Source organism: Dipodomys merriami, unplaced genomic scaffold, assembly GCF_024711535.1.
Source record: "Dipodomys merriami isolate MVZ:Mamm:240054 unplaced genomic scaffold, mDipMer1.0.p SCAF_11, whole genome shotgun sequence".
Classification (NCBI taxonomy): domain Eukaryota; kingdom Metazoa; phylum Chordata; class Mammalia; order Rodentia; family Heteromyidae; genus Dipodomys; species Dipodomys merriami.
This window is the reverse complement of record NW_027202382.1, coordinates 22,601,305-22,629,041: the sequence shown is the minus strand read 5'-3', so window position 1 is coordinate 22,629,041 and position 27,737 is coordinate 22,601,305. Positions and strand designations below refer to the sequence as shown.

General features: G+C 35.8%; 2 protein-coding genes across 2 annotated transcripts; one reads left to right on the top strand and one right to left on the bottom strand.

The window, feature by feature from the left end:
• Nucleotides 1-3,001: 3,001 nt before the first annotated feature.
• LOC138817213 (olfactory receptor 13C4-like) lies at nt 3,002-6,305 on the top strand. Its single transcript, XM_070007624.1, has 2 exons — nt 3,002-3,947; nt 6,217-6,305. The coding sequence occupies exons 1-2, from the start codon at nt 3,005-3,007 to the stop codon at nt 6,303-6,305; spliced, it is 1,032 nt and encodes a 343-aa protein (XP_069863725.1). The 5' UTR covers nt 3,002-3,004.
• A 9,978-nt stretch (nt 6,306-16,283) lies between these two features.
• Or13f1 (olfactory receptor family 13 subfamily F member 1) lies at nt 16,284-17,233 on the bottom strand. Its single transcript, XM_070005866.1, is given in 9 exon segments — nt 16,284-16,330; nt 16,333-16,407; nt 16,410-16,497; nt 16,499-16,802; nt 16,804-16,986; nt 16,988-17,093; nt 17,096-17,142; nt 17,144-17,212; nt 17,214-17,233. Coding segments are annotated over 9 exon segments (939 nt in total).
• Between the last annotated feature and the right edge of the window lie 10,504 nt (nt 17,234-27,737).

The following is a 27,737-nucleotide window of genomic DNA, read 5'->3' as shown; positions in this document are numbered from 1 at the left end:
GGTTCGAGCTGATTATTCTATGTTTTGACATGTGATTTCGCTAAAGATAGTAAGGTAAAAAGAATAGGCTTAGGATCTTGTGTCTACTTATTGTTATCAATTTGACTTCATCCTAGAGAACTATTTCTAAGCTAAATATGACACGTAAGATGCCACCATAAAATATGGCTAATTCAATGAAATGATTATATTCCTTCTTCTTTTCCTCCTTGCCTTCTTCTCATGTTACCTTCTTCAATTTTCTTCTCTGCTTCCATGCCTCCCTTCTCCTTTCCTCTTTCCCAACCTCCTTCCCTCCCTCCCTCCCTCCTTCCCTCCCTCCCTCCCTCCCCCCTTCCTTCCTTCCTTCCTTCCTTCCTTCCTTCCTTCCTTCCTTCCTTCCTTCCTTCCTTCCTTCTTTCCTTCCTTCTTCTGTTTTTAAACTCATTAAATAAAAAGGAACAATCTCTTTTGGGATTAACTTTTTTCATTTCTAAGACTGAGAATGTGTATTCCCTTGTTTGCCTTTTTTCCTCAATATTTTAATATTTATAGAGTCAAACACAACGATGGTTTCAGGAAGAGCAACTTTCATACTTGGTAAGTAATGACAACCATACTAACCAATATATATATATATATATATATATATATATATATATATATATATATATATATAGGTTAGTATATATATATATACACACACATGTACACATATATACATGTATATATACACACACATATATATACATACATATATATATATATATATATACACACACATATATATCTTAATTTCTTTTTTTTTTCTTAGTAATTCGTGGCATCTGAACTCTGGGCCTGGGCGCTGTCCCTCAGCTCTTCAGCTCAAGGCTAGAGCTCTTCCACTTGAGCTACCGCACCACTTCCAGCTTTTTCTGCTTATGTGATACTGAGGAATTGAACCCAGGCCCTCATGCATGCAAGGCAAGCACTCTACCATTGAGCCATCTTCCCAGCCCATATCTTAATTTCTTTTAGTTACATTTCTGCTAAAAAACAAACAAACAAGTCAACAAAAAGAAACTCTCGTAGTGTCATCTTGTATGATGTCAGCTTGGGGAATGCTAAAGTCAGACATGGGAAAGCTCTGTACGTTTTTTTTTTTTTCTCTTTTAGGTCTCTGATCAATACCCAAACTTGGCTCCTGCTGCTTTTGATTGCCGGCTAGCACTTTACCAACTCTGCCATGCCTCCAGCTCTAGCACTTGGCTTTCTAATGGCCTTTCCTCACAAAAGCAGTAACATTCTCTCCTCTGTCTTTGAGGTTTTCTCTGTGGCCTGACATTGACTTTATTTCTCAGAAATACTATGATACTTATTCAAAAAAATCCTTCCTCAAAAATGGATGAGCTGCTAATTTGCTTACTCTTTATTTTGACTCAACTTTTCACTTTCATATGTTACTCTTCCCAGTTTTTTCCCCCAATCTCTCCACACTTTTAAGTCCAGCTTAAGGTGGACATTGTAGTAGATTCTCACTTATATGACTTAAATCTTATACATGTCTTTCTTTTGAAAAAGTTTCTTATTTTAGCCTAAGATTCAGTAGGAAAATATAGCTATAACAGATGTCCATATGAGATTCTTCTATGCTCCTAGTAGCCAACTGTGAAGTCCACAATGGAAACAATTTACATGAATGATTTTATTTATTCTTGCTAGGCTTGGAACATGATTGGTTTCAAGGTGAGCATCTAATAATATTCTCAAACTAAACTAATACAGAGTAGTTTGATATGATTTTACCCTGTTTTTGAAGCGTCCTGTCCATTTTTTTTCACGATTTAACAATATGATGTCATTCTGGTTCATCTTGTAAAACCCTAAAGAACTGTCGTCTTGAATTTTCCTAGGTTGTTACGCTCATCTATATAGGAAGAAAAAAAGAATGTTGGTTTGAATGAGAAATGAATCTATAAGCTACAAGCTCAGTGTGTATTGTGAAAGCGTTTCTCCTCCAGTGCTAGGGAGAGTGATTTCCTAAGCATTATCAGCAGCACTTAGGAAAAGGAACACTACAACAAAATCTAAAGCTTTTCAATATCCCCAGATGCTTTGCATGGACATGAAAATTATCATAATCTTGAACTGACACAAGCTATGTCAAAGAGCTTCGCTTCAAATTCTATTGTTTACTACCTGATTAATTTCAGTGAAGTTCTGTCTTTCATGTGTGGAAAATGGTGATAATACAAAGAATTTATATTTAGAAAGACATATAGTAGTTTATGCACAACTGTATGAAAGTTTCTATGAAATTTAGAAACATTCTTACCATTTTCAGGTTGGCTTTAAACCAGTAAATTATCAAGATGAATTTTGAAGCTGCAGAATAAGCTGGAGCTTATTTAACATTCTCCTAGATTTCTCTATCCTGTTTGTATGCAATGGTCTTACCAAAGGAAGAATCACACAAGATACTGGATGGACTGAAATATGAAGTCTATAACTAACTATACCTTGAACCTGCTATTAAATTTCAGGTGCTGCTTTTCAATTTATTATGATTAAATATTGGTAAAAGATTCAACTAAATTGACTAGTTACCAATCAAAACTCCAATCCTTGGTGAGTAAATATTTTCCCTCAACTGCTTCTTTTGGAACAAAAGAAATCGGACTTTAAATTGGCAATTGGCCATGAGTGTTATAACCATCAATTACTAGATGTGGTTCTCAGCATTAAGAAAGGTTACTTCTGTATGTATATATATCTGTTCATGGTTAGTTGTACATAAATTAGTAATCATGCTTAGGTACTTCAATGCATTCCAAATTCATTGCATTCTAATAACACATGTTATTGAAGAGAACATTGTTAGAGATTCAGACAAGAATTATTGAGACAAGAATTATTGTTAGAGCTTCAAGCAAGAAACTCCTAACACCTTCTAAAAATGATGTGTCAGGTAGCTTGTACCATTTCTTTCTTTGCAGTGGGCATATTTTATGTAAAGTCTTTGATTGAATCCTAAGTGAATGACATGGATCAAAGTAACCAAACATTTGTGTCAGAATTTCTTCTTTTGGGTTTTTCTGGGTATCCAAAGACTGAAATCACCTATTTTGTTCTGGTCCTGGTGATGTACCTCGTGATTCTAATTGGTAATGGTGTTCTGATCGTAGCATGCATCTTGGACTCCCGTCTTCACACTCCCATGTACTTCTTTCTGGGAAACCTCTCTTTCCTCGATATCTGCTATACAACTTCCTCTGTTCCTTCAACACTGGTGAGCTTAATCTCCAAGAAAAGAAACATTTCCTTCTCTGGATGCACAGTGCAGATGTTCTTTGGATTTGCAATGGGATCAACCGAATGCTTGCTTCTGGGCATGATGGCTTTTGATCGTTATGTGGCTATCTGCAATCCTCTGAGATACCCCATCATCATGAGCAGAGAGGTGTATGTAGTGATGGCTTCTGTGTCATGGCTCTGTGGTGGAACCAATTCAGTTGTGCAAACGTCTCTTGCCATGCGATTGCCTTTCTGTGGGAATAATATTATCAATCATTTTACTTGTGAGGTCTTAGCTGTCCTTAAGCTAGCTTGTGCTGACATATTCCTCAATGTTATTACCATGATGATATCAAACATGGCCTTTCTGGTTCTTCCACTGTTGGTCATTTTTTTCTCCTATATGTTCATTCTGTTCGCTATCTTGAGAATGAACACAGCCACAGGGAGACGTAAGGCCTTTTCTACCTGCTCAGCTCATCTGACTGTTGTGATCATATTTTACGGTACTATCTTCTCTATGTATGCAAAACCCAAGTCTCAAGACCCAACTGGGGACGAAAAGTTTCAAACTGCAGATAAGGTCATTTCTTTATTTCATGGAGTTGTGACTCCCATGCTGAATCCTATAATCTATAGCTTGAGGAATAAGGATGTCAAAGCTGCTATAAAATATATACTGAAACAAAAACCAATTAAATAACAGCATCAGGACATTCATGTCTCTGTGTAACTTGCACAAAAGTAGACTCAGAGAAAAGTCAAAGAGAATTTTTTTTGAGAAAACCTGGTTAGTGAGAGATATTTTTTTTTTGCCTTCAGTAGCCTTGCTCAGGTAGAATAGTAGAAATAGGCTATAGTTTGCTAGAAACTTTGTAGTAAATCTTGCCCTAGATCTTACAAATACTTGGGATTCCATTAACATTCTATCCTGTGATATATCTGAAATAAGTGTTTCTGATGAACCACACAGCAACAGTGAAAAACGACTACATGCATTGGAAATGAAGAGACATGAGTACAAACCCTTCAAGCCTCCAAACCACCCAAATGGGTTTTGGGTTGATGATTCATTTCTTCTAAGCCATGGTGATCTTCACTCGCAATAAATAAACAAAGCTGATTCTAGTGTCATTTCAAGTTTAAAAGTTGGAAACTTGCTAGCATAGTCTCAGTCTCATACTGTCCAAAAAATCAGAATTGAAGCTTAGACGCAACATTGAGGAATGAAATATACTACTAAATCTAACACCTCTTTCACTGTCAGCTAATCACTAGTAGAGCCAGATATCTGTTCAAGATGTTCACCATTAATACTAACTGCATTTTCCTTTGCTGTTTCTCCAATATCTTTATAAAGTAAAGGTAGGCACATGAAAAAAAAATAATAGACTGTAAGATAATTGGTAGGAAGTGGTTCACTCCTGTCCCTAGACAACAAAGAAAAGATTGTGGAGGTTCTGTTGTAGGTCTGAATGTGGTATAACTTGATGAACCCTTGAGGGTACAGATTAGCAGAACTAGTCAAGAAGGAAGAAGGCCCATATTATTAGCCAAAAAGGATATAAACATCTCAGATCTTTCTGAATTGTTCTCACAGGCTCAGAAAGGGCGCTAAAAACAGCAAGCAGTTGGGAAAGTGAACTCAGTTCTTACTCTTCTTCACTGAGTTAAAATGCAGAGGTAAATGTTGCTTTTTCTGTGAATCCTTATTTAGGAGACCAGTGATGAGCATGGAGAAAAATCAGCTACCCCATCCACCATGCCCATGATTTCTTAGTCTATTTATGATTGCTGAGGCTTTACATCACATTTCTGTACAGTTTTCCTCTTTTCTATTTGTTTTAGAACCACATCAACCTACCTCACTATTCATCTGCTTCATCCACTCTTTGTCAATTGACTTCCTTCAGGTTTATCCAGCTTTCTGCCTAAATGACCAGATGTCTAAATCTTGCAGTTGTTTTTCTTTTTTTTGCTTTTGATGTTTCTATTATATATATATATATATATATATATTGTAAAATATTGTACAGAGGGGTCATAGTTACATGAGTAGGGTAATGAGTACATTTTGTAGCGAGCATTGTTACCTCTTACTTTGTTCCCCCTACCATCACTTCCCTCCCCACCTCCCCAACTTCTCCTGACCCCCACCCTGACATTGTAAAGTTTGTTTTCAACATAGTGTCCTGTACATCTTGTTGTCACAATGTGTCAACCTGCATCTCCATTTAAGCATTCTGCTATATCCCTTCCCCTCCCCAAATTACAAAAATGTATATACAAGCTGAAGAACACCAGCATCAAATCCAGTGAAAATGAGTTATACCATGGGGGAAGAACATATAAAAGAAACAAAAGAATCACATAGTGCATTATAAGTACGTTAAAAACAATAGCAAGCAAGAACAAAACCACTCGTGTCCCTGACTTGGGGTACTTTACCACAGTAGATGGAGCATTGTGACTGTAGAGCGTTTACAGCTGCAGGTTTCTCTCCTCTGGATTGGATAATATTGATGTTGAGCCACCAGGCTTTTGACAAAGGCTCATCATTGTGGCATTTGAGCAGTCTATGCCCTTCCTACGTCCCCACCACACACCATCCACTGAAAACTATTCCAACTCTAATTTTCTTTCAATTTTGGTCCATACTTCATTGTGTTGGTTGAATGCCTCCATTTCCTCTCATCTTTGGTCTCTAAGAAGCCATTTCAAAAGGAGAATAAAGATTTCCATTTATGTTAGTTCTTTTCTAAACTCAGGGAACTTTTATAATAAGCCAAGATATGTCACACTTTAATTATGTCTCCTCAAACATATCTCCCAACTTAAACTTAATGTAGGGGTCCTATGTAGTTAAATAAAAATTACACATTTAGACGATATGATTCTTCCATTCTTCCATATTTAAAATACATATGATATCATTATTGTCATTATCTGATTCCTTTTCATTCTTCTTAAGAAAAATATTAGCAATCAGAATATTTTATCATTCCTCTCTATTTGTGGAAAGGAGTTTTAATTATTTCACACTTTTGTGATTCTAGACTTCTATAATCTTATAAAAACCTTGACATATTTCTGCTAGTATTTAATGAATACATATTGTAATTTGTAGACTGTGTTTGTTTTTGTTTACATGCTTTCATAGATACTGCTCTTGATATTTTAAGTAAATTACTGTTTTTCAGAATCTGTGCTTTACAGTAATATGTGACATTGATTGGAAAATTTTAGTCATAGTGTAACTATTACAATAATAATCTATTAACATTGAGTCATAATCTAAATAGTAACATTTATACAATAACTGAGTAGATTTAACTAAAACACTTGAATACTGAGTCAATTTATCTGAATTTATTCCCCAAATGATTTGATATAGATGTAAAAATCTTGTGATCTTGACATACAAATTCACTTTTGCCTATGGAATTATTTATTTTTTGTACTTTTTTTGGGGGGAGGTCCAGTTGTGGGGCCTGAACTCTGGGCCTGGGCGCTGTCCCTCACCTCTTCAGCTCAAGGCTAGCACTCTACCACTTGAGCCACAGCACCATTTCTGGCTTTTTTCTTTAGATGTGGTGAGGAGGAATCGAACCCAGGGCCTCATGCAAGCAAGGCAAGCACTCTACCACTGAGCCACCTTCCCAGCCCCTTTTTGTACATTTTTTATTGTAAAAATACTGTAAAAAGAGGTTACAGTTACATGAGCAATGTAATGAGTACATTTCCTATCAAGCATTGTTGCCTCCTCCTTTGTTTTCCCCTACCATTCCTTTCCTCCATCCTCCAGGAATTATTTATTATATTGTTGATTTGAATTTCTTTTCATTCTAATAAAGATTGTGCATGGCATCCTGTATGAAATAAACAACAAAAGAACAAGGAGAATGTCAGCCAAAATGTTAAAGGTAACAAATTTAATTCACAGCAAATATCTGTTTACATTCATAATGTCTAGATTTTTAAAAAATGATAGTGTTTTGTTTTTGTCATTGTTTAAGTTATTAAGATCCTTGAGTTAACATTGCTTTGGTAGATACATTTTAAACTAGAAACCTCTCATATTACCTAAAGTTAGTTGTGTGGACCTTTCCCTCTGTCAAAGGTCACAAAGGCAAGATAATGGTATTTTCTCACTGAACTTTTGTTCACAATATATTCTTAGCAGCACTTTAATTGGGTCTGTAGGACTCTGTTCCTGTCATACCAGAAGATCTTCACACTACAGATCCTTCTCTCCAACTTCAAAATCCTTTGGGATTTGGGGAGCAATTACACCTGTTACATAACAAGCATTTCTTTTCCATATCTGTGGAATCAGACATTGTTCTATGAACCTGCCCTTAATTTAGAATGCTGACATAAATATTAAGCAAAAAAAGAATTTAGTTCTTGTAAGGGATGGATATAATCAATTATTTTAAGTATGAGTTCTGAATACCTTGTAATGATACCTTTTCATTCACAATTAAAACTACTAACATCATAATCCTACATGTCTATGTTTTGTTTTGTTTCCTGTGTATGATTTGGGGATCGTGTCTGAAAAATTCTTGCTCATTTCAGTTTCCTGAATATTTTCTCTGTATTTTCTTTCTTTCTCTCTCTTTTTCCTTCCCTCCCTCCCTCCCTTCCCTCCCTCCCTCCCTCCTTCCCTCTCTCCCTCTCTTTCTTTCTTTCTTTCTTTTCTTTTCTTTCTTTCTTTCTTTCTTTCTTTCTTTCTTTCTTTCTTTCTTTCTTTCTTTCTTCTTTCTTTCTTTCTTTCTCTTTCTTTCTTTCTTTCTTTCTTTCTTTCTTTCTTTCTTTCTTTCTTTCTTTTCTTTCCTTCCTTCCTTCCTCTTTCTTTCTTTCTTTCTTTCTTTCTTTCTTTCTTTCTTTCTTTCTTTCTTTCTTTCTTTCTTTCTTTCTTTCTCTCTTTCTTTCTCTCTTTCTTTCTCTCTTTCTTTCTCTCTTTCTTTCCTTTTTCTTTTTATCTCTCTCTTTATCTTTATAGCTGGGTGCCTCTCTCACCCCCGCCCACCCTCTCTCTCTCTCTCTGTCTCTCTCTCTGTCTGTCTCTGTCTCTGTCTCTGTCTCTGTCTCTGTCTCTGTCTCTCTCTGTCTCTGTCTGTCTGTCTGTCTGTCTGTCTGTCTGTCTGTCTGTCTGTCTGTCTGTCTGTCTGTCTGTCTCTCTCTCTCTCTCTCTCTCTCTCTCTCTCTCTCTCTCTCTCTCTCTCTCAATTATCTTTATAGCTGGGTGCTGGTGACTCAAGCCTGTAATCCTAGCTGTTCAGGAGGCTGAGATCTGAGGATCACAGTTCAAAGGCCATCTGCTAAGGAAAAGTCTGAGACTCTTTTTTCCCCCATTTTTTATGGGTTCTTTTTTTTTAAAAAAATTGTTTTTTATTGTAAAAATAGTGTTCAGAGGGGTTACAGTTACATGAGTAAGGTAATGAGTACATTTCCTATCGAGCATTGTTACCTCCTCCTTCATTTTTCCCCTACCAGACTATCTCCAATCAACTGCCAGAAAAACAGAAGTGGCACTGTGGTTCAAGTAGTAGAGCAATGACCTTGAGCTGAAGAGTTCAGGGATAGTGCCCAGGCCCAGAGTTCCAGCTCCAGGATCGAAAAAAAAAATCTTTATGTAGTATACAAAAAAGATTTCAATTCAACAGGTCAGTTTATGAGTATAATGGATCTCAATCAGTGTCACCCCTTCCATCATTCTTCCTTTATTTTTGTTGGTCATGGGGCTTGAACTCTAGGCATGGGCACTGTCCCTCAACTTTTCAGCTCAAGGATAGCGCTTTATCACTTGAGCCACAGTACTACTTCGGCCTTTTCTGTTTATGTGGTGCTGAGGAATCGAATCCAGGGTCTCATGCATGCGAGGCAAGCACTCTACCGCTGAGCCACCTTCCCAGCCCCCTCCCATCATTCTTCACCTCAACTGTTCCAACTATATCCATCTCCTTATTACTTGGATCCCTTTTCATCTATGTGCATTGAATATTATGACTTCATTTTGTCACTCTTTTTCTCTCCACTCATCTTCCTCCTGCCCTTTGAGCCTCAAGTCCTAGACATAAACATAGAGGATTGTTTTGAAGTCAAAGTGATTGCACACCAAAGGAAGCCATCAGCAGAGGAAAGAGATAATGTGCAGAATGGGAGGAAAATAGTTTAAAACTGTCTATCTGGAAAAGTATTAATATCCAGAATATACAAATAGGTCTCAAACTTCAGTGACAACTAAACAAACAAACTCAATTGACTAAGACACATTATACTCATGAACTGAACATGTTGCATTAAAACCCCCTCTTACAACTATGTAAAGATAATAAAAAAGAAATAAAAATGGGCAATTAGGCCTAAGGGGCAGTCTTGTATCAAAAACAGGTTCAAAGTTACTAACTATGGGGGAAAGTCAAAGTTACAATGCAGTAGTGTCCCACTGTAGTAAAAATGGCTAGCATCCAAAAAGACAAAAAATAGAAAGTGACAAAAATCAACAGTGTTGGTGAAGATGTAAAGGGATTAGTGGAATCTGTAAATGATTAGTGGAATCTGAGTTAGGACAATCATAACTGAAAACTGTTGAAAAATGCTCCAAGAAATACAAATAGAACTATGATAGAATCCAGCAATCTCACTTCTGGACATATATTGAGAACAAATGGAAAACATACATGGAACTCGCATACATTGCATATACTGCAGCATTTTTCATAATAAGAAATGGAAAGAATTTGAGTGTCAGCTATAGATATATAAAAGTGGGATATATACAAAATGCAACACTCTTATACCATTAAAAACTCTGAAAGTGTCATTTGTGAAAAAATGGATCTATGTAGATATATTTACACTAAATTAAATTTACAGTACAAAAGTAAAAGAAAACTAGGATCCTGAGTCTTCCTTTCTGATGAGAAGTTAAGTCTTCATGATCTAACTCTTCTTCCTGTACATTGGTAATGTTACAGTTAATACTTGCCTTTTTGATCTCCATTTATCTGTGGAATTCTTTGGCCATTCTCTGTTGCTGACACAAAATTTGTGTACATTTGTCAGTGCTTCCTCTAGGTCATGACGGATGTGGAAAGAAAGTAGGGTTTGGGTTTTCCCTCTGTTTATTAGCCATGTGAATGCAGCTAAGAGAATTAATTTCAGGAGCAGTACTGGGCACATATGAAATAAAAGTTATTTTAGTAAATTCTTTCCATCTAAATAAACAAAAGTGGAGGCAGTTCTGGCTTCAGTCTGAATAAATAAAATTAAAAATTGGTTCAAGACTCAATGTTCTCATTTCATGTTTGGGGATGTAATATTTTCTCATTTGTACCTCTCCTTCAACTTAGTATTACTTAAATAATTTTTGAAGTGAGAATCTCCCTCTAGTTTGGCTTCTGATTCCACGAAATTACACATCTCAGAGAAAATTTTCCCACCCCTGTCACACAATAAACTGAATTTCAGATGGAAAGTTGAGCTAATTAACCTAAGAACTGGTAGCAGTTATGAAAAGACTAGGTTTATGTATGTCCCAAGTGGTAGTTGCTGATGATCCAGCTAATCTATCATCTTACTTGTACATGTCACATATATGTTCAGAAGAAACTATCAAAATCAAATTGCATTATGTCACCTCTGGAGGGCAGGTAAGGTCCTCTAAACACAAGATTTCTGTTTCTAATAATGTGGCTCTTCTTATTTAAAAATGCCATTTTTTCTGACAATAGAACCTTCATATACACCTATCATGTTTACCTTTCATTCCTCCGCAGCAAAGTAGGTGCTATGAATCTGCTACTTTTAAATGATGTTCAGGCTGTTTCTTCTGGAACATTTCAATTCTCCCTTTCTCTCTTCCATTTTGACTTTTTCCAGATCTGGTCTAGAACTGAAATTGTTTCAGAACTCTCTCTTAACTTACTTCTCATTAACATCTTTCTAGGCATCCTTAAAAATATTCATTCTGATCCTATGATATATATCAAACTCTTTCATGGTACTTTTCTGGTTTCTGTCACTGAAAATAATCACTGTGATGCTGACATGATGCATCATACTTTTCCTGCCTTTACTTGGATGCTAATAGGCTTGTGATGAAGTTAAGCTACTAGTAATATTGCACACATGTGATAAGGGGGAGAGTTTATGATATTTGTATTTTAGTAGTACTTATTTTCTGAAGTACCTGGAATAGCATGATGTGGCCCTGAAGCCTGCTAGAAAATGTCTTTAGTGATTTTCCACATTGCTAAACAAGTCCACATAACATAAAGAAAACCTATTGCATCAGAAAAAAATCTGAATTGTCTGCCAATTTACACAACTGGTAAATTAACAACTTACTACTCAAAATGTGACACTCCACCTGCCGCCCCATCTTTCCCTGGAACTTCAATAGAAATGAAGAGTTACAGGCTCTGCTCAGACCTGCTAAAAATTAAGTTTAATAAGATACTTAGGTATATATATATATATATATATATATATATATATATATATATATAATTGGAAATACTAAAATAATCAAATCTTCATTTTTTCAAAATGGCAGAAATCCAGATTGTATTGGGGAGGGGAACCATATACTAGCTTTTGATGCTGTGATCCATCTCCCTTTGGTTCCTGAGATTTCAAGGATACATGTTTTGATCTGTATAAATTTCTTTGGTGTCCTGGGAACAATATTTGTTATCCTTTTGGGATATTTTCTCTTGTTTTATTTGTTAATGAATTTTTTGCTGTGACTTTATTTGCATTTTCCATCAGCACTCTTTAATCTGCTTTTCATCCCATCTAGTGACATTCCATTTCACATATTCTGTATTCCATCCCCCAAAATAATAGTAAATAACTTTTCAGCTCATTGGTCTCTTATTTTTCATTAAATTCTGAGTAATTTATTACTCTTCTGCTAATTTTATCATCTTTTATTTTTGAATATGCTTCTTTCCTAGCTTTTATACAGAATCTGTTATTCTTTTTCATGTTTTGTGCTTTGGGGGATGAGTAATAGTCACTTTGCCTTTTAGGCTGTTGAATCTTAAGTTTATGGTCTCCTTTAAAGTATATTAGATATATTCTGGTAGGCAGTGATTTGTGGATTACCTTGATCCATTTGAGACATGTTTTTAGCTTTCTGGGAGCAGGTATAGAGTTGCATTAACCAAGATACTGAGTATAATTTAAGAAATGTGGGTGATTTTGCTTTGCTATTTGCCACTAATATGGATTCATATATGCTTAGTTTAGGATAGGTAATAGATTAAAGCCAGGATAATAACATTTCCTGATACACAATGGAAAGGATTTCCAATTTCCCAAGTCATTAAATGACCCACAACCTGTAATCTAACAGTGGTGTGATAAAGCATAATGTAATTTTAAGGTTGTTGAAGATGGAACCAGATGTAGGCTTCTTCCTACTTCCATTGACAGAGTTAACTCAAACCCTGCTGTTCTTAAAATACTGACAGAAGAAGACACCTGTATGCAGTACCTTAGAATCTTGAATACAAGTTGACACCTTACATTTATTCTTTATGTGATGGTACATATTGTAAAACAGACTTTAAGCCAGGCCCAAAGAAACATAGGTACTATGGTTTCTCTTATTTTCAATAACTAGTATATGTCTGGGACAAGCAGAAAAGGTCAAAAGCTATGTACATATGACCAGATAAGATGATGTTAAGTGAAATGAACCCCAAGATAGGGACACAAGTGTTTTTTCCCTTCTTGCTATTGTTTTGAACGTATTTATAAGATACCATGTGATTTTTTTGTTGTTGTTGTTTCTTTGTATGTTCCTCCCCCATGGTATTACTCCTGTTTTCACTGTATTTGATGTCGGAATATTTTGGGGAGGGGAAGGGAAAAAACAAAATGTTTAAATAGGGATACAGGTTGACCCATTGTAACAATGAGATGTACAAGACACTGTTGAACAAGGAACTTTACAATTTATGTGGGGGTGGGGGGGATAGGGAGGTGGTGATGGGTGGGTGGGGAGTGTAGTTGTAGAAGTGGGAGGGAAGGGATAGTAGGGGAAAAACAAAGGAGGAGGCAACAATGCTTGATAAGAAGTGTACTCATTACCTTGCTCATATAATTGTAACCCCCCCTTTGTACAGTATTTTCACAATAAAACTTATAAAAATGAAAAAAAACCCAGACTTTAAACCATCTAGCATAAGAGCAGGAGTGAACAATGTTCTCTGACATGCTGTAATTCTACATCTTACCACTAGTGAGAGCAGAATAGAGACAAACCTGTTAGTTTCCTAAAACCACTTACATTCTTTGTCCAGAGAACTATTTCACCTTGCCGTAAATTCATTATTTCTTGAGATTTATAAACTTTCAAGCACAAACCCTAAAGATTTCAAACTGTACTACATCTCTTAGAGTGACATGTAGGCCATTAGGCCTAAATGAAATTAGGCCAAACCTAATTTCAACCACATGACAAAGCAGATTCGCTTGAAAATGGCCAGGAATCTGTACAAATTATCACAGTTTTTACTTTTGCTGTTTGTGTGTGTGTGTGTGTGTGTGTGTGTGTGTGTGTGTGTGTGTGTGTGTGTGTGTGTGTGTGTGTGTGTGTGTGTGTGTGACTGTCTTCCTTCCATCTTTCCTATTTTTTAATTCTTTCTTTGAATTTTCTTTTTCTTTTTTTCTTTGTGCAAGTATAGAGGTTGAAAACAAGGCTTCACATTCTCCTTTGGCTTTTTTGTTCATAGCTGACACACTGTCCCTTAAGCCACACCTGGAGTTCCTACCTTTGGCTGGTTAAAAGAGATAAAAGCCTCACAATTTTGTCTTCCAGGGCTGGCTTCAAACCAGGACCCTCAGATTTTAGCCTCCTGAGAAGTTAGAATTATAAGCATCAGCCACAAGTGACTGGCTCTTAAGTATTTCAACATAATTTAGTATAGAAAATAACAGGTAGATATAAGAAAAGTTCCAAGTAACTTTTTTTTCTGATCTAGAAAATTTAGATCCAAGGAACAGAATTTAGACACAAAATACATTAAGGAAATGGTCCTAAAGAAAACTGGTAAGGGAGTGGCAGTTAAGATTCCAGGCCAAGTTCTGACAACAGATAATAATAGCCTAGCTTCTCAGAGAAGGTCTGGATTGAAAATTATAGCTCAAAGTTGTGTCACCACACATAAACCAGTGTAGGTGATAAAACAGTAGCAATGGGAGATGGACCACATACAGTCAGACTAAAGGAAATATATTTGAGGTAATTGATGCCAAGTTTCTTATTTTCAGAAAAGACGTATATATATATATATATATATATATATATATATATATATATATAAAAGTGAGGATAAAATCTATTGCAATTATACACATTAGTATATGTTTTTCTATCTTATAGATAAATATAAATAGAATAGATAGAAATGTATTTATATACTTTTTTGTGTGTTATAGCTCTGTTTAGCTTTGTCTACTGTAATGGCCTAGGAATAGAAACTTTTGTTTCTAGAGATTTTTTTTTAACAATCACTGGGTCCCCAGTGGCATTGATCACCTCCCTTAGCAAAACTCTCTAAAAGAGGTTCACCTTGCTTGCTTCACTGACAAGATTAGAATAGCTTCTTATCTTTTGTACTTTGCACTTCATATTTCTCTTGAGTCCTCTACTTCATGGACTGCTGCCATCAGGTTCACAGGAAATAAGGCATCCATTTAGGGATTTCTGAGATGATCCTGTCCCTTATGTTAGAGATTCTGCACATCCTGGCCCTTTTTGTTGAATGGGCAGCTTCTCCACATGTTTGGAGCCTAAGCCGTTTTTGTTCTTCCATTTCAAAGATGAATGGACCTGAAGGCTCATTGCTGGTATAACAGATGTGTGCCAAGATGCTCAGCTGATAATTACCTATGATCGTGTCATCTTTTGTAAGCCTGAGGCCCAAGGAGATCATATTTATGGCATCAAGTAATACTTTTTCCATAGGATAAAGCCATCATTCACAGAAATCCAAGCAAGTTTCTATGATAAGCAGAAGGTGATGTGTGCCCATTGGCCTCATTATTCCCTAGCTTCACTGAAGACGTAAAAGCAAAACATCAATTTGCATTAATGACAAAATTCTAATTTACTTAATTTTGTCCTCACATATTAAGTATATTCATGAATCATTTTCTACAATATGCTTACATTAATAAATAGTTTCTTTTGCAATGTAATTACTACAGGGTAAGGTTTATCTACCTTCTCCTTCAGGGATCAATTATCCAACATACTTTAAAAATAACACTGTGGACGCATGTATCAATGAATTCACAGAGAATTCAAAAAGCACAATATGAAAACATTCTGACCTTATACTCATTTATACAATTAGAACTCCTATAATAGTTTCACCTTTATGCTAGCTCATACACAGCATTAAAATTATGCAAAACATTATTTTGCAAATTTTATAAGTACAAATAGTTATTCACCCAACACATATAAAAATAAGCAAAATTATGTCTTTTCAAATCTAAAAATCATATATTTTCACATTTTTAACACTAGGGAGGCTAGGAAGAATTCTAAAGTTGATAGTTTTATAAATAACATGGTATGAATATGCCTTGAGTTATATACACACTGATTTAAAATATCTATTCATTTTAAATCTAGAGATAAAAGCAAGTAATTGAAAATAAAATATTTGAAAATTTACCAGTCTTAAAGTTCGACATTCTTATTAAACCAGGTATTTCCATGAGTATGCCACATCTGGACACTGAGATTACATAGGCAACCATTTAATTTTGATGTTATGCTGATGCTTATTAAATGCTGAGTATTTCCATCAAAGCCAAATTAGCTCTGTGTAAATGAATTTTATGCGATAAGTTTTGTTTATAAGGCAAATCAGGACAGAGAACCTGATGGCAAACTCCTAATCCAAATGATTCTTCTCAAGGGTTTTATGTTATATTATTATGCAGCTTTCAAGATAATGTTGTAGATTGTCCAGAAAAGTGTGTTTATTCTCCTATTATTTGATCATTAAGATGATCCTAAAATGATTTCTAATCAGCAAATTTTCACAGCCTCTTTTACTTCTTTGTTCCGTAGACTATAGATAATAAGATTGAACATGGGAGTTAATCTAGCATATACAAAGCCATGAATTTATCCACTTCCCATGAATTTACAGCAGAGGGCGTCAGGTACACGGAGAGAGCTGTCCCATAGGAAAGAGCCACCCTGTACAGTCAGGTGGGCTGCCCATGTTGAAAAGGCTTTGCTTCGACCACCCACAGAACTAATTCTCAGAATATTGGAGAGGATAAAAGCATAAACAATAAGGATCAGTAGCATTGGTATGGGAAGAAGGAGGACACTGATCACCAGCACTGTGAACTGTACCATGGAGGTATCTATGCAAGCCGTCTTCAGGGCAGCCAGGATTTCACACGGAAAATGATTAATGATACTATGATCACAGAGAGGCAGCTTCAGCACAGGTGCTGTTTCCACCAGAGCAGTGAGGCAGCCTGTTACCCAGGCCAACTGCAATTTCCACGCAGACCCTCCCAGTCACCCTCCTAAAAGGCTACCTTAGGGGGTGGCAGATGGCCACATACCTGTCATAGGCCATCATGGAAAGCAGCACACACTCAGTGGAGCCCAAGGCAAGAAAGAAGTATATCTGAGAAGCATATTCTGAAAATAAGATGGTGGTGTCCCCTGAAACATTTTGTGAGCATTGGAGTGAGCACTGAAGAGGTATACCAGATATCCAGGAAGGAGAGGTTGCTAAGGAAGAAGTACATGGGAGTATGCAGGTGAGAATCCAGGATGCGATGGAAATCGGAATGATATTTCTCAGCAAGGTTATCAGATACATCAGGACACAGCACAAATATGATGGCTTCAACTTCAGGATAACGAGAAAATCCCAAGAAGGAAAAGAATGTAACATGTCCAATTCGAATGGAACATTTTACTGTGTTCTTCTATACAAGCAAGTATATATCATTTATTATATATTTGTTATATATTTTTAAAAAAGGATTCATTTTCACATTTTCACATGTACTTATTAACTATTATCATGTGCTTAAATGCTTCTCTAGTCTAATGTATTAATAATACATGTTTGAACAATGTCATAAATACAATTTAATCAAGAAGTCAAGATACAAATCTTCAAGTTGCTATTTTTGCTATAAAACTTTCATTTCAATGTTAGGGAGAGTGGAAAGAGGGTCTTTTAAAATTAAATATAAGAGGGTGAAAGTGTTTTACAATCTTTGTTCAAACTATACTTGTAACGTTTACAGCTGTGCAATCAATTTGCCTTTAAACCATTGAAACGATGCTCTTTCTTTTTTATTTATTTATTTTTTTACAATGCTCTTTCTTTAAACGATCTTCTTAAGAGGAAAGTTTTTGTTTCCAAGTTCACAATTTCATATTCAACTCCTATGGATGTTTTCAAAAGGATTTTTTTGAGGGGGGTAAGTGAGTGACTAAAAAGAATGAATAGATATCTATAGACACAAACTAACTCAACTTGGAACATTAGGAAATAAGCAAGAGTTTCTCTTTTCACACCCAGGGTGATGGAGAAGGAGGTGCTCACATTAGATGACACAAGGAAGATATATCTTTAATAGTGCCAGAGATGTCCTGGTGACTATACCACAAAAACACCCTCTAAAAGACCAGCTATTGGTATTGGAAGGCAATTTAAGCTATTGGTTGATTTTGAAAGATTGTCAACTAATGCCACCCATTAAAGTTTCACATCTATTTGTGCAGTATTACAAAGTTTGAAACTCCAGAGACAATATCCCACTAACCCAACTGTAATCAGTAGCTTGTTAGATCTAATTGTACTGCTTTTTAAACAAGAAATAAACATGCTCCCATTGACTCTATTTGGGAATGGGGAATTTTACTTTTTTCCTTATTATGTTATGGAAATACTCAGGCTGATAAAATTAATGTGAATTAATAATTTTGCTATATTTGCCTTTGGATTGAAGGAAAGTTTCAGAATACCTGTGAAACCAAGTTGTATTAGATATGGGATCCTCCAAAATTGGGGAGATCAGAACTTAGGTAACTCTGTACAATTCCATTTGCAGGTTGCCTGTTTTCTAAGTAAGACTCTGATGGTTTAAAGTATATAGTAGCCAGGAGCCGGTGGCTCACATCTGTAAACCTAGCTACTTAGGAGGCTGAGATCTGAGGATCTCAGTTCAAAGCCAGGCTGGGCAGGAAAGTCTGTGAGACGCTTTTTTTTTAAAAAAAGTTTTTTTATTGTAAAATGCTGTATGGAGGCAGGTTTACAGTTACATGAGCAAGGTAATGAGTACATTTCTTATCAAGCATTGTTGTCTCCTCCTTTGTTTTTCCCCTACTATCTCTTCCCTCCCATCTCCACAACTACACTCTCCCCACCTCCCACCTCCCCACTAAATTGTAAAGTTCATTTTTCGACATAGCATCTTGTACATCTAATTGTTGCAATGGGTCAACCTGTATCCCTGTTCAAACAATTTGTTTTTTCCCTTCCCCTCCTCAAATTATACCATGGAAAGTAGTATGGATGTTCCTCAAAAGGCTCCACATAAAACTCCCTTATGACCCAGCAGTCCCACTTTTTGACATTTACCCAAATGTTTACAAACAAGACCACACTAAAGCTACCAGCACAACTATGTTTATTGCAGCATTATTTACCATAGCTAAGATATGGAACCAACCCAGATGCCCCTCAGTAGATGAATGGATCAAGAAAATGTGGTATATATACACAATGGAATTCTATGCCTCCATCAGAAAGAATGACATTGCCCCGTTTGTTAGGAAATGGAAAAGCTTGGAAAAAATGCATTAAGTGAAGTAAGCCAGGCCCATGGTTTCCCTTATTTGCAGTAACTAATGTATGTTTGAGACAAGCAGAAATGGTCAGATAAAATGATGTTAAGTGAAATGAACTCCAAGATAAGGACACAAGTGGTTTTTTTCTTTCTTGCTATTGCTTCTAACCTATTTATAAGGTACCACGTGATTTTTTGTTGGTTTGTATGTCCCTCCCCCACGGTATAACCGATTTTCACTGTGAGATTCTTATCTCCAATAAACCACTAGAAAACTGTAAGTGGCTCAAGTGGTAGAGTGCTTGCCTTGAGCTGAAGAATGCAAGGACAGCATCCAGGCCCAGAGTTCAAGCCCTGTGATCGACAAAGAAAAAGAAAAACGAAAAACATGCCACCAGTTTTATTGTGTACAATTTGTCATTAACCACATTAAGTATCAGATTTAATCATGGCTATTGCTGATTAATATCACAAATAACATCACATTAAATATGTCCTCATTCAGAGAAAGTCACAAATTTGAACTGCTGTCAAGATTTTTAAAAGTACAACAAACTCCAACATATTGTACCCAGCCATTGTATTTCTCCAGCAGCTAGGATAACAAATACATTTCACCAAAATCCAGCCATTGCTTGAGATGGAATCTAATGGAGTTCTTTCCCAGGTACTCTTCAAACAATAATTGACTGATCTTCATGTCCCAAGTATGTAGGAGTACAGGTTTAAGCCATCATGTGCAGCTAGCCTTTCTTTTCTTGTACCCAACTGAAGGAGATTGAAATCAATCATATGTATTAACTTTTTCAACTATAGCATTGCTGAACCCTGATGCTCATTGGTACAATCATTTTTAAGCTACATAATGGCTATCACAGAACTGTACTGAGTATATTAAAATTGCTAATTTATGAGTGTACATTATATATAATGGATACATATATAATATCAGTATACATCAAATATATATGTCAGTATAACATATATAGTATTAATGTATATACTCTCAGTATATATGATGTATAAATGAGCATATATTATATACTATGGATACATATATGCTATCAATATGTATTATACATATATTATCAATATATGTGTATCCATCCTATATAATGGATAAGCATATATACTGATTGTATGTATATACATGATTATACATTAATTAATTTATATGTATATCTATTTATACTCTGTATATAATACTCTGTATATAATATGCATACTTTCAGTATATATATAGGTATATATGTGTCCTTTCATCTCTTTATATGTACATATATATTTTTTTCTTTTAGTAGATCTTGTTAATAAAGCATGTAAATATCTGTTTATCTGTTAATGTTAGAGTGAGTACAGACCTGGGAAGACTAAATTCAAAGTCTTACTAGAATGAGGAATAAATGATTCCAGGCAAATATGAAGAGAAATAATAGGATTAAACTGGAAACTGGGAAGATCCACACTATACTAGAAGAACAGAGGAAGAGCAGGAATCTGAAATATGGGCAGGCTCTCAAAGGAGAATCAGAAAGGTTCCAGTCACTTAACTGGAGTGACAGGGAGTAAACTAGACCTGAGCCTGAGAGATGGAACCTTATAATTACCTGTATATTGTTTTGTTTGCTTACAAAATTGAAGAGTCAGAGAATGCCTGGTTCGTCTAAGGCAGAGAAATGAGTATGCTATGGCTCTACAATAGACAAGCTAATAAGAGGCATGAGAATTCATTAGTTTTGTAAAAAACTAAATGCATTGAGATTTTCTAGCAATGGCATACTGCCACTAGGTGCCCCTTGGCATAACAAACTGAAAGCCTATCAGATATAGAAGAGCGTGAAGTAAGTCAAATTCACTTGAAAGCATTGGTGTTGAGGAAATACATGAAGTGGAACCACAAATGTTAGTCCTGAAGCCCCATTCATGATGTATGAAGCCCCAGGGGAAGCCAGTGAGGGTCACGGGAGCTGTTGTACTAAGATGATGCTTTTGCTTAGCTGAACTAAACATTGAAAATCAACATTTTTAACATTCCTACTTCTTTTCAAAAGGAAATAAATGGAAAAAAAATGATTCAAGAAAGCAAACATATGAAGATCATATTCCTCCTGCTTTGTTTCTGATTTTAAATCATTTGATTAACTAGCATTGATTTAAAGTTACTGTGTTAGATGTTAGGGATCAGAAAAAAAAATGAAGATGTAAACTCTTCCTTGAACGTCTTCTCAGTCTAACCTAGAAACGATAGCTCAATGAAAGAAGTTGTGGTAGTCTGTGAATAGGTGACAAAGGCTATCACAGAGGAATTACTACCAAAGTTGAATTTGGAAAGTTATTGAGAACATCTCAGTGAGTAATTGAAAAGCCTTCCAGGCAAGGAGAATAACACGTACTTAAACCTGGACTTGTAAAATGTCATTTGCACTCAGGAAAAAATAAGTAGGTGAGTGTGACTGGATTATTAAGTGAGAGAGAAAGATTCACCTGAAGTGAAGCTGTTATTGACACTTGGGGTAGTCTATGCTGACTGAAGGGCTTCATAGTTAATATTTTTCATATTAGAGATATGCTAATATATATTTATATATATGAATATATACTAATGAATAGATAAACATATCATTAGTGGAACATCACTACAAATATGATCCAATCTTTTTTCTTTGTGGGGCTTGAACTTAGGGCCTTGCACTTGCTTTTATCACTTGAACCACACACCTCTTCTTTTTGATTTTTAGTATTTTTCAGATAGGCTCTCATGTATGTTTGTTTGTTTTTGCCTAAACAACCTTAGACCTCTACCACCTACCATAGATCTGGGATTATAGGCATTTGCTCTTAACGAATCACTTAGGTGGAATTAGGAGAAAAGATTAGAAAAAATATGTGGACTGAAATTAAAACATGTTCAAAGTAACCCAGAAGAGCTGGACAGACATGTATATTAGATGCATTATACCATAGTCTGTACAACTCAATTCCAGGAATTAGAATGATCTAATTTTGAAGGATTTGGAAAACTAAAGGGAGCTCTCATCCAGGACTATCATGCATCCTAGCAGGTGTTTCATTATGGCTTACTTGGGCTCACTTTAGAGATTCTTGGGGACACTAACAAAGATTTATTAATAAAGGGCACTAGAGGGATGGACACCTATTTCAATGATCTCAGTAAGATCTATGTGCCTGGTTAAATCATGAAGGAAATAATCTAATCACAGCTGGGACTAAGAGGATTTCTTTGGTGCTTTCCTTATCTCCTCTTAAGAAAATAATCATTTATTCCTGGATTAACATATATCTGGCTGAAAAAATCATTACACTTCCTCTCAAATAGATTGGGTGTAAAGAAAGATAGTTAATTTCTTACAAGTAAGGCTGTTAATAAAAGAGATGTCCACATTTTCTAGAAGGGAAAGAAGTATTCATTTGTCATGGCCACCATAATAAAATGCCATACTCTGGTAAATATCCAAGCTGAGGGTGTGAGGAGGCTTAACCCGAACATTAAAATTCACACTCGTCTGATCTGTAAGTAGTGATTTTGCTCCCTTGGCACAAAGGAGCACAGACATATGATAAGCTTTATGGTAGTTTCTGACCAGCAAACACCAAAGAAATAGTGTCAAAGAAATAATCAGAACAAAAGATAATTTATAGCCTATACTGGAAATGTAGTACAAAGCAAGTATCTGAAAGTGATAAGGAAATGAGATTCAAACACTAGATAAGCCAGGCCCAAAGAAACATAGGTCCCATGATTTCCCTTATTGGCAATAACTAGTACGTGTCTAGGAAAAGCAAAAAAAAGGGTCAAAAGCTATGTACATATGACCATATAAGATGATGTTAAGTGAAATGAACCCCAAGACAGGGACACAAGTGGTATTTTCTTTCTTGCTGTTGCTTTTAATGTACTTATAATGCACTATGTGATTCTTTTGTTTCTTTCGCATGTTCGTCCCCCACGGTATAACCCCTGTTGTCACTGTATCTGATTCCAGTGTCCTGCATCTTATATATACATTTTTATAATTTGGGGAGGGGAAGGGAAATAACAAAATGCTGAAATAAGGATACAGGTTGACCTATTGTAACAATGAGGTGTACAAGACACTATAATTTGGAGGGGGGTGGAGGGAGGAGTTTGGGAGGTGAGGAGGAAAGGGATGGTAGGGGAAAAACAAAGGAGTAGGTAACAATGCTCAATAGGAAGTGCACTCATTACCCTACTCATGTAAGTGTAACCCCTCTGTATAGTATTTTTTACAATAAAAATATATATAGAAAAACCCCCACTAGAGATACAGCCCTCTGTAAAGAAGGAATATATTGGTTAGGACAGGAAACAAAAATGAGCCTGGTTTGCATAGCAAGGGCAGAGTAAATCATTTAGACATACTTTGTGTGTGTGTGTGTAGATTCTGGGGCTTGAACTTAGGAGCTGGGTGCTGTCTCTGAGCTGTTTTGCTAAAATGTAATGCTCTGCCATTGAACGTATTTTGGAGGTTAATGGGAGATAATCTCATGAACTTGCCTTCCTTGTGTGGCTTTGAACTGTGATGTTCAAATCTCAGCCTCTAGAGTAGCAAGAATTAAAGGAGTGAGCCACCATTGCCTGCCCTTAGTCATCTTTTTATATTTGGAATGCAAGAGTGACAACACAGATATATGCTAAATGAGTGAGTGTTAATACAAAGACCGTGCTCCTGTAAGCACACAAATGGAAACAAGAGAAAAAAGGGTTAATTCTCTTATCCTTCTGTGACAGAGATGTAGCTATATGTGTAAACTACACTATAATTGATATAATTTATATGTATATTTAAATAGTTGTACAAAGGACATTTAACAAGGCAGTTTATGAATACAATGCAACTTGATCAATATCACCCCTTTCAATGTTCTTACCTATCCCTCTCAACTTATCCCTTTCCTCACTTTTCTTAATTTTGTATGATATATATTGAATTTTTTATTTTTCTTTATTTTATTTTCTTTATTCATTTATTTTTAAGTAGGTGCCATTTAATAAAACAGTATATGAATACAATGCATCTTGATTAGTGTCACACATTCAACATTCAACATGTTATAGTATATACAATAAATTATTGACTATATTCTCCACCCACCTTCATTTGTCTACTCTCTCCCCTTGGTCCCTTTCCCTTTGCTCCCCCCATTTGCAAGAATGCACTTCCTGATGCTTATTTTGTTAGACTTTGAATTTGTCTTCCTGAAACAATTACAATATTTAGCTCTCCATAGGGTCTACTACAGATAATTCATTTCTAACCATTTGCATAGCTCCCAACATGATTACTTATAGATTAATAGGCACATTCTAGCTACAACAAATGAGGGAAAACATGCAAATTTGTTTCTCTGGGTCTGAGTTATTTCACTTAATATATTTTTCAAATATTTTCATTTCCTTACAAATGGTACAATATCATTATTTCTGATGGATGAGTAAAATTCCACTATATATATTTTGTTGAAGTTTTTACTGGATTCTCTCCCTTTCTTCTCTTCATTCATCTATCCCCTCTCATAATTCAATTCTCACTTCTTGCAAGTACCATTTCCTGGTGTTTATTTTGTTGAACTATGATTTAACCTTTCTAAGGCATTATACTATTTGAGTTCTTCCCTGAATCTATCTATTTTATTTCATACATTTGAGAAAACAATCCAAAATCTCATATGGAAGCACAAAAGTCCCCCAATCACAAAAGAAATCCTGAGCAGAAAAATTAATGCTGAAGGTATAACAATACAAATCTCAAACTCTACTACAGAGCTCTAGTAGTGAAAACAACTTGGTGCTGGCACAAAAACAGGTTTGAGAACTAATGGAACAGAAGCGAAGACCCAGAAAGACAACCACAGATCTATAGCCATCTAATATTTCATAAGGGAGCTAAAAACATAGGTTAGAAGAAAGACAGCCTTTTCAACAAGTGGTGCTGAGAAAACTGGATATCCACATGCAGAAAACTGAAACTGGGCATTTATTTATCTCCCCACACCACCTCATTGTAACTCCTGAAACCATGAAACCATTACAAGAAAAAGTAGGAGAAACATTACAACTCCTTGGCACAGTCAGTTCTTTCTGAGTAAAGAACCAGAAGTACAGCAAATCAAAGAAAGACTTAATAAGTGAGATTGCATCAAATCAAAAAGGTTTTGCAAGGCAAAGGATATGGTTAACAAACTATAATGTTGGCCTACAGAATGGGAGAATATTTTTGTTAGCTCACATCAGAAAATGGCATAATCTAGAATATATAGAGAACTTAATAAACTCTTAAAAGACCAATAACCCAACTAATAAATAGACAAATGAGGTAACTAGAGGTTTCTGAGAAGTGAAAATGGCCAACAGAAACATGAAGAAATGCTCAATATCTCTGGTTATATAGGAAATGCAAAGCAAACACTGAGATTCCAACTCACCCCATTTAAAATGGCTATCATCAAGAAAACAAACAGTAACAGATGGCTGGTGTGGATGTGGACAAAAAGGAACCCTAGTACACCGTTGTTGGAAAGGTAAACTTGTTCAACCTCTCTGGAAAGCAATACAAAGGTCCCTCAAAAATCTAAACATAATAATCCCTATGACACACCCTGATTCATGAGCATTTATCCAAAAAATTTCAAACTCAGATACAGTAATGCCACACACACAACCACATTCATTACAGTTTTATTCACTATAGACAAGGTATTGAATTAGTCATTATGTCCCTCAATGGATGAATGGCTCAAGAAAATGTGATATATATGCACTATACAATTTTATTCATCCATTAAAAAGAACAATGTTGCATCATTTGCAAAGAAATGGAAGGAGCTAGGAAAAGTCATGTTAAGTGAAGTTAAATCAGGCCCAGGGAGAAAAGATTCATTTTCTATCATATATAGAAATTAGAATTAGTTTATAAATGTGTAAGTGAACACTTAAGGTGGTATGGAAGTGTTTGCTGTATTTTTCTAATTATAGTTGTAACCCTTCCTTTGAAGAATTAAGAAAAAAATTGTATTTTTCAATTATACTTTTATAAGGCCAGTGATTAGGTGGTATCTATTATTTAAGCTCTAGTATGTTATAATCCTTTTCTGCCACTAGGTAGCAGTAAAGACTTGATTTTGAGGCCACCATCCAAAAAATAGTTTCTCAGAAAATAAAAAATTCATTGAGTGGATTTTCTACCTATCTACTTATTGTTACTAATATTTACAAATAGAAAAAAAGTAGTTTATGTTTGTATTCAAATTATTTTTAACAAGATTCATTATTGGGAAAGGTTGTTAATCTCTTGTCAGGGACTAAATACCAAGAAGTAGTTGTACAGTATTGCTCTAGAAACTGTAGGAAATAGAAATAAGCCTTTATCCCTGTCCTCAAACTTGTCAGTGACCCTTACATTAGTGTATTATTGCTGCCTTTCCTGTCTATTCCTTAAGGTAAATATCTGTTCTCTGAGGAGCAGCAATGGTAACTGGGTTTCTGCTCCCTGTGATCATGTGCAAGCAAGATAAGACAGAGTTCATTTCTGTGATAAGTGATTTTCAAAGACTCAGTCAAAGGCCCACTCAAGCATGTCCTAGTTTCAGTGTGTGTGTGTGTGTGTGTGTGTGTGTGTGTGTGTGTGTGTGTGTGTGTGTGTGTGTGTGTGTGTGTGTGTTGGGGGTGAGGATGGGGTCAGATCTGTCCTGACAAGACAGACATTATCAAGCACCATTGTTTCCATCATCATTGTTTCCAGTCAGTGATAACAACAACAATGAAAAGATATGCTAACTTTCCAGAGCCGGAACAGCAAGATGCAATAGACTAGATGGCTTAATTGTTGTTGTATGGCTCTGGAGGCTATCTATGCAAGGCATGGCTCCTTCTGCAGGCTGTGAGAGAGCATCTGTGTCTTGCCTTCAGCCTGGGGATTTTTGCCATTCTTTGGTTTAAGAAGTATCACTCTAGTCCCTGCCTTCTTTGCATGGACTGCCCTCTGTGGCCATTCCTGAGTTTCCTCTTTTTATAAGGACAGGAGTAATATTAGATCAAGGGCCTGTACGGCTCCAGAATGACCTCATCTTACTTAATTACATCTACAAGGGCCCTAGTTCCAAATAAGGTCACATCCTGAGTTATTCAACACATGAATATTTAGCAACCCCTACAGAGGCTTTAAAACTATTGCCCAAGAAGCAATCATCAATATGCTCTGGTTGGTTTCTCTTTGTTCTTTTTCTGCAGGAGTGGTTAAATTTCATGAGGTAGTTAACATGGCCACTCTATAGCGATGTATGAAATGTATCATTAAATCTTTATATTAAAAGCCATAATAACTTTCCTTCTTTCCTTCCTGCTTCTTTGCTTTCCTTCCCTTCTTTCCTCCTCTTCTCCCCTCCTCCTTTTTTCCTTTCCCTTCCCACCATTCTTCTCTCTTTCCTCCCTCCCTCCTTTCCTTCATCTTTCCCTCCTTTCTTGTCTTCTTTTTTTCCCTTTCTTTTTTAGACAATGATACCATGTTTTTGTGTAGTATATACTTGGAAAATAGGGAATCAGTATAAAAAAAGAGAGGAATAAATGTAGGACATGA

Bases quoted from the DNA above. Each gene is read 5' to 3' on its own strand.
- LOC138817213 (XM_070007624.1), top strand. From the start codon at position 3,005: ATGGATCAAAGTAACCAAACATTTGTGTCAGAATTTCTTCTTTTGGGT. The intron at 3,948-6,216 runs CAATTAAATAAC...ATTCCTTTTCAT, and splicing joins ATATATACTGAAACAAAAAC to TCTTCTTAAGAAAAATATTA.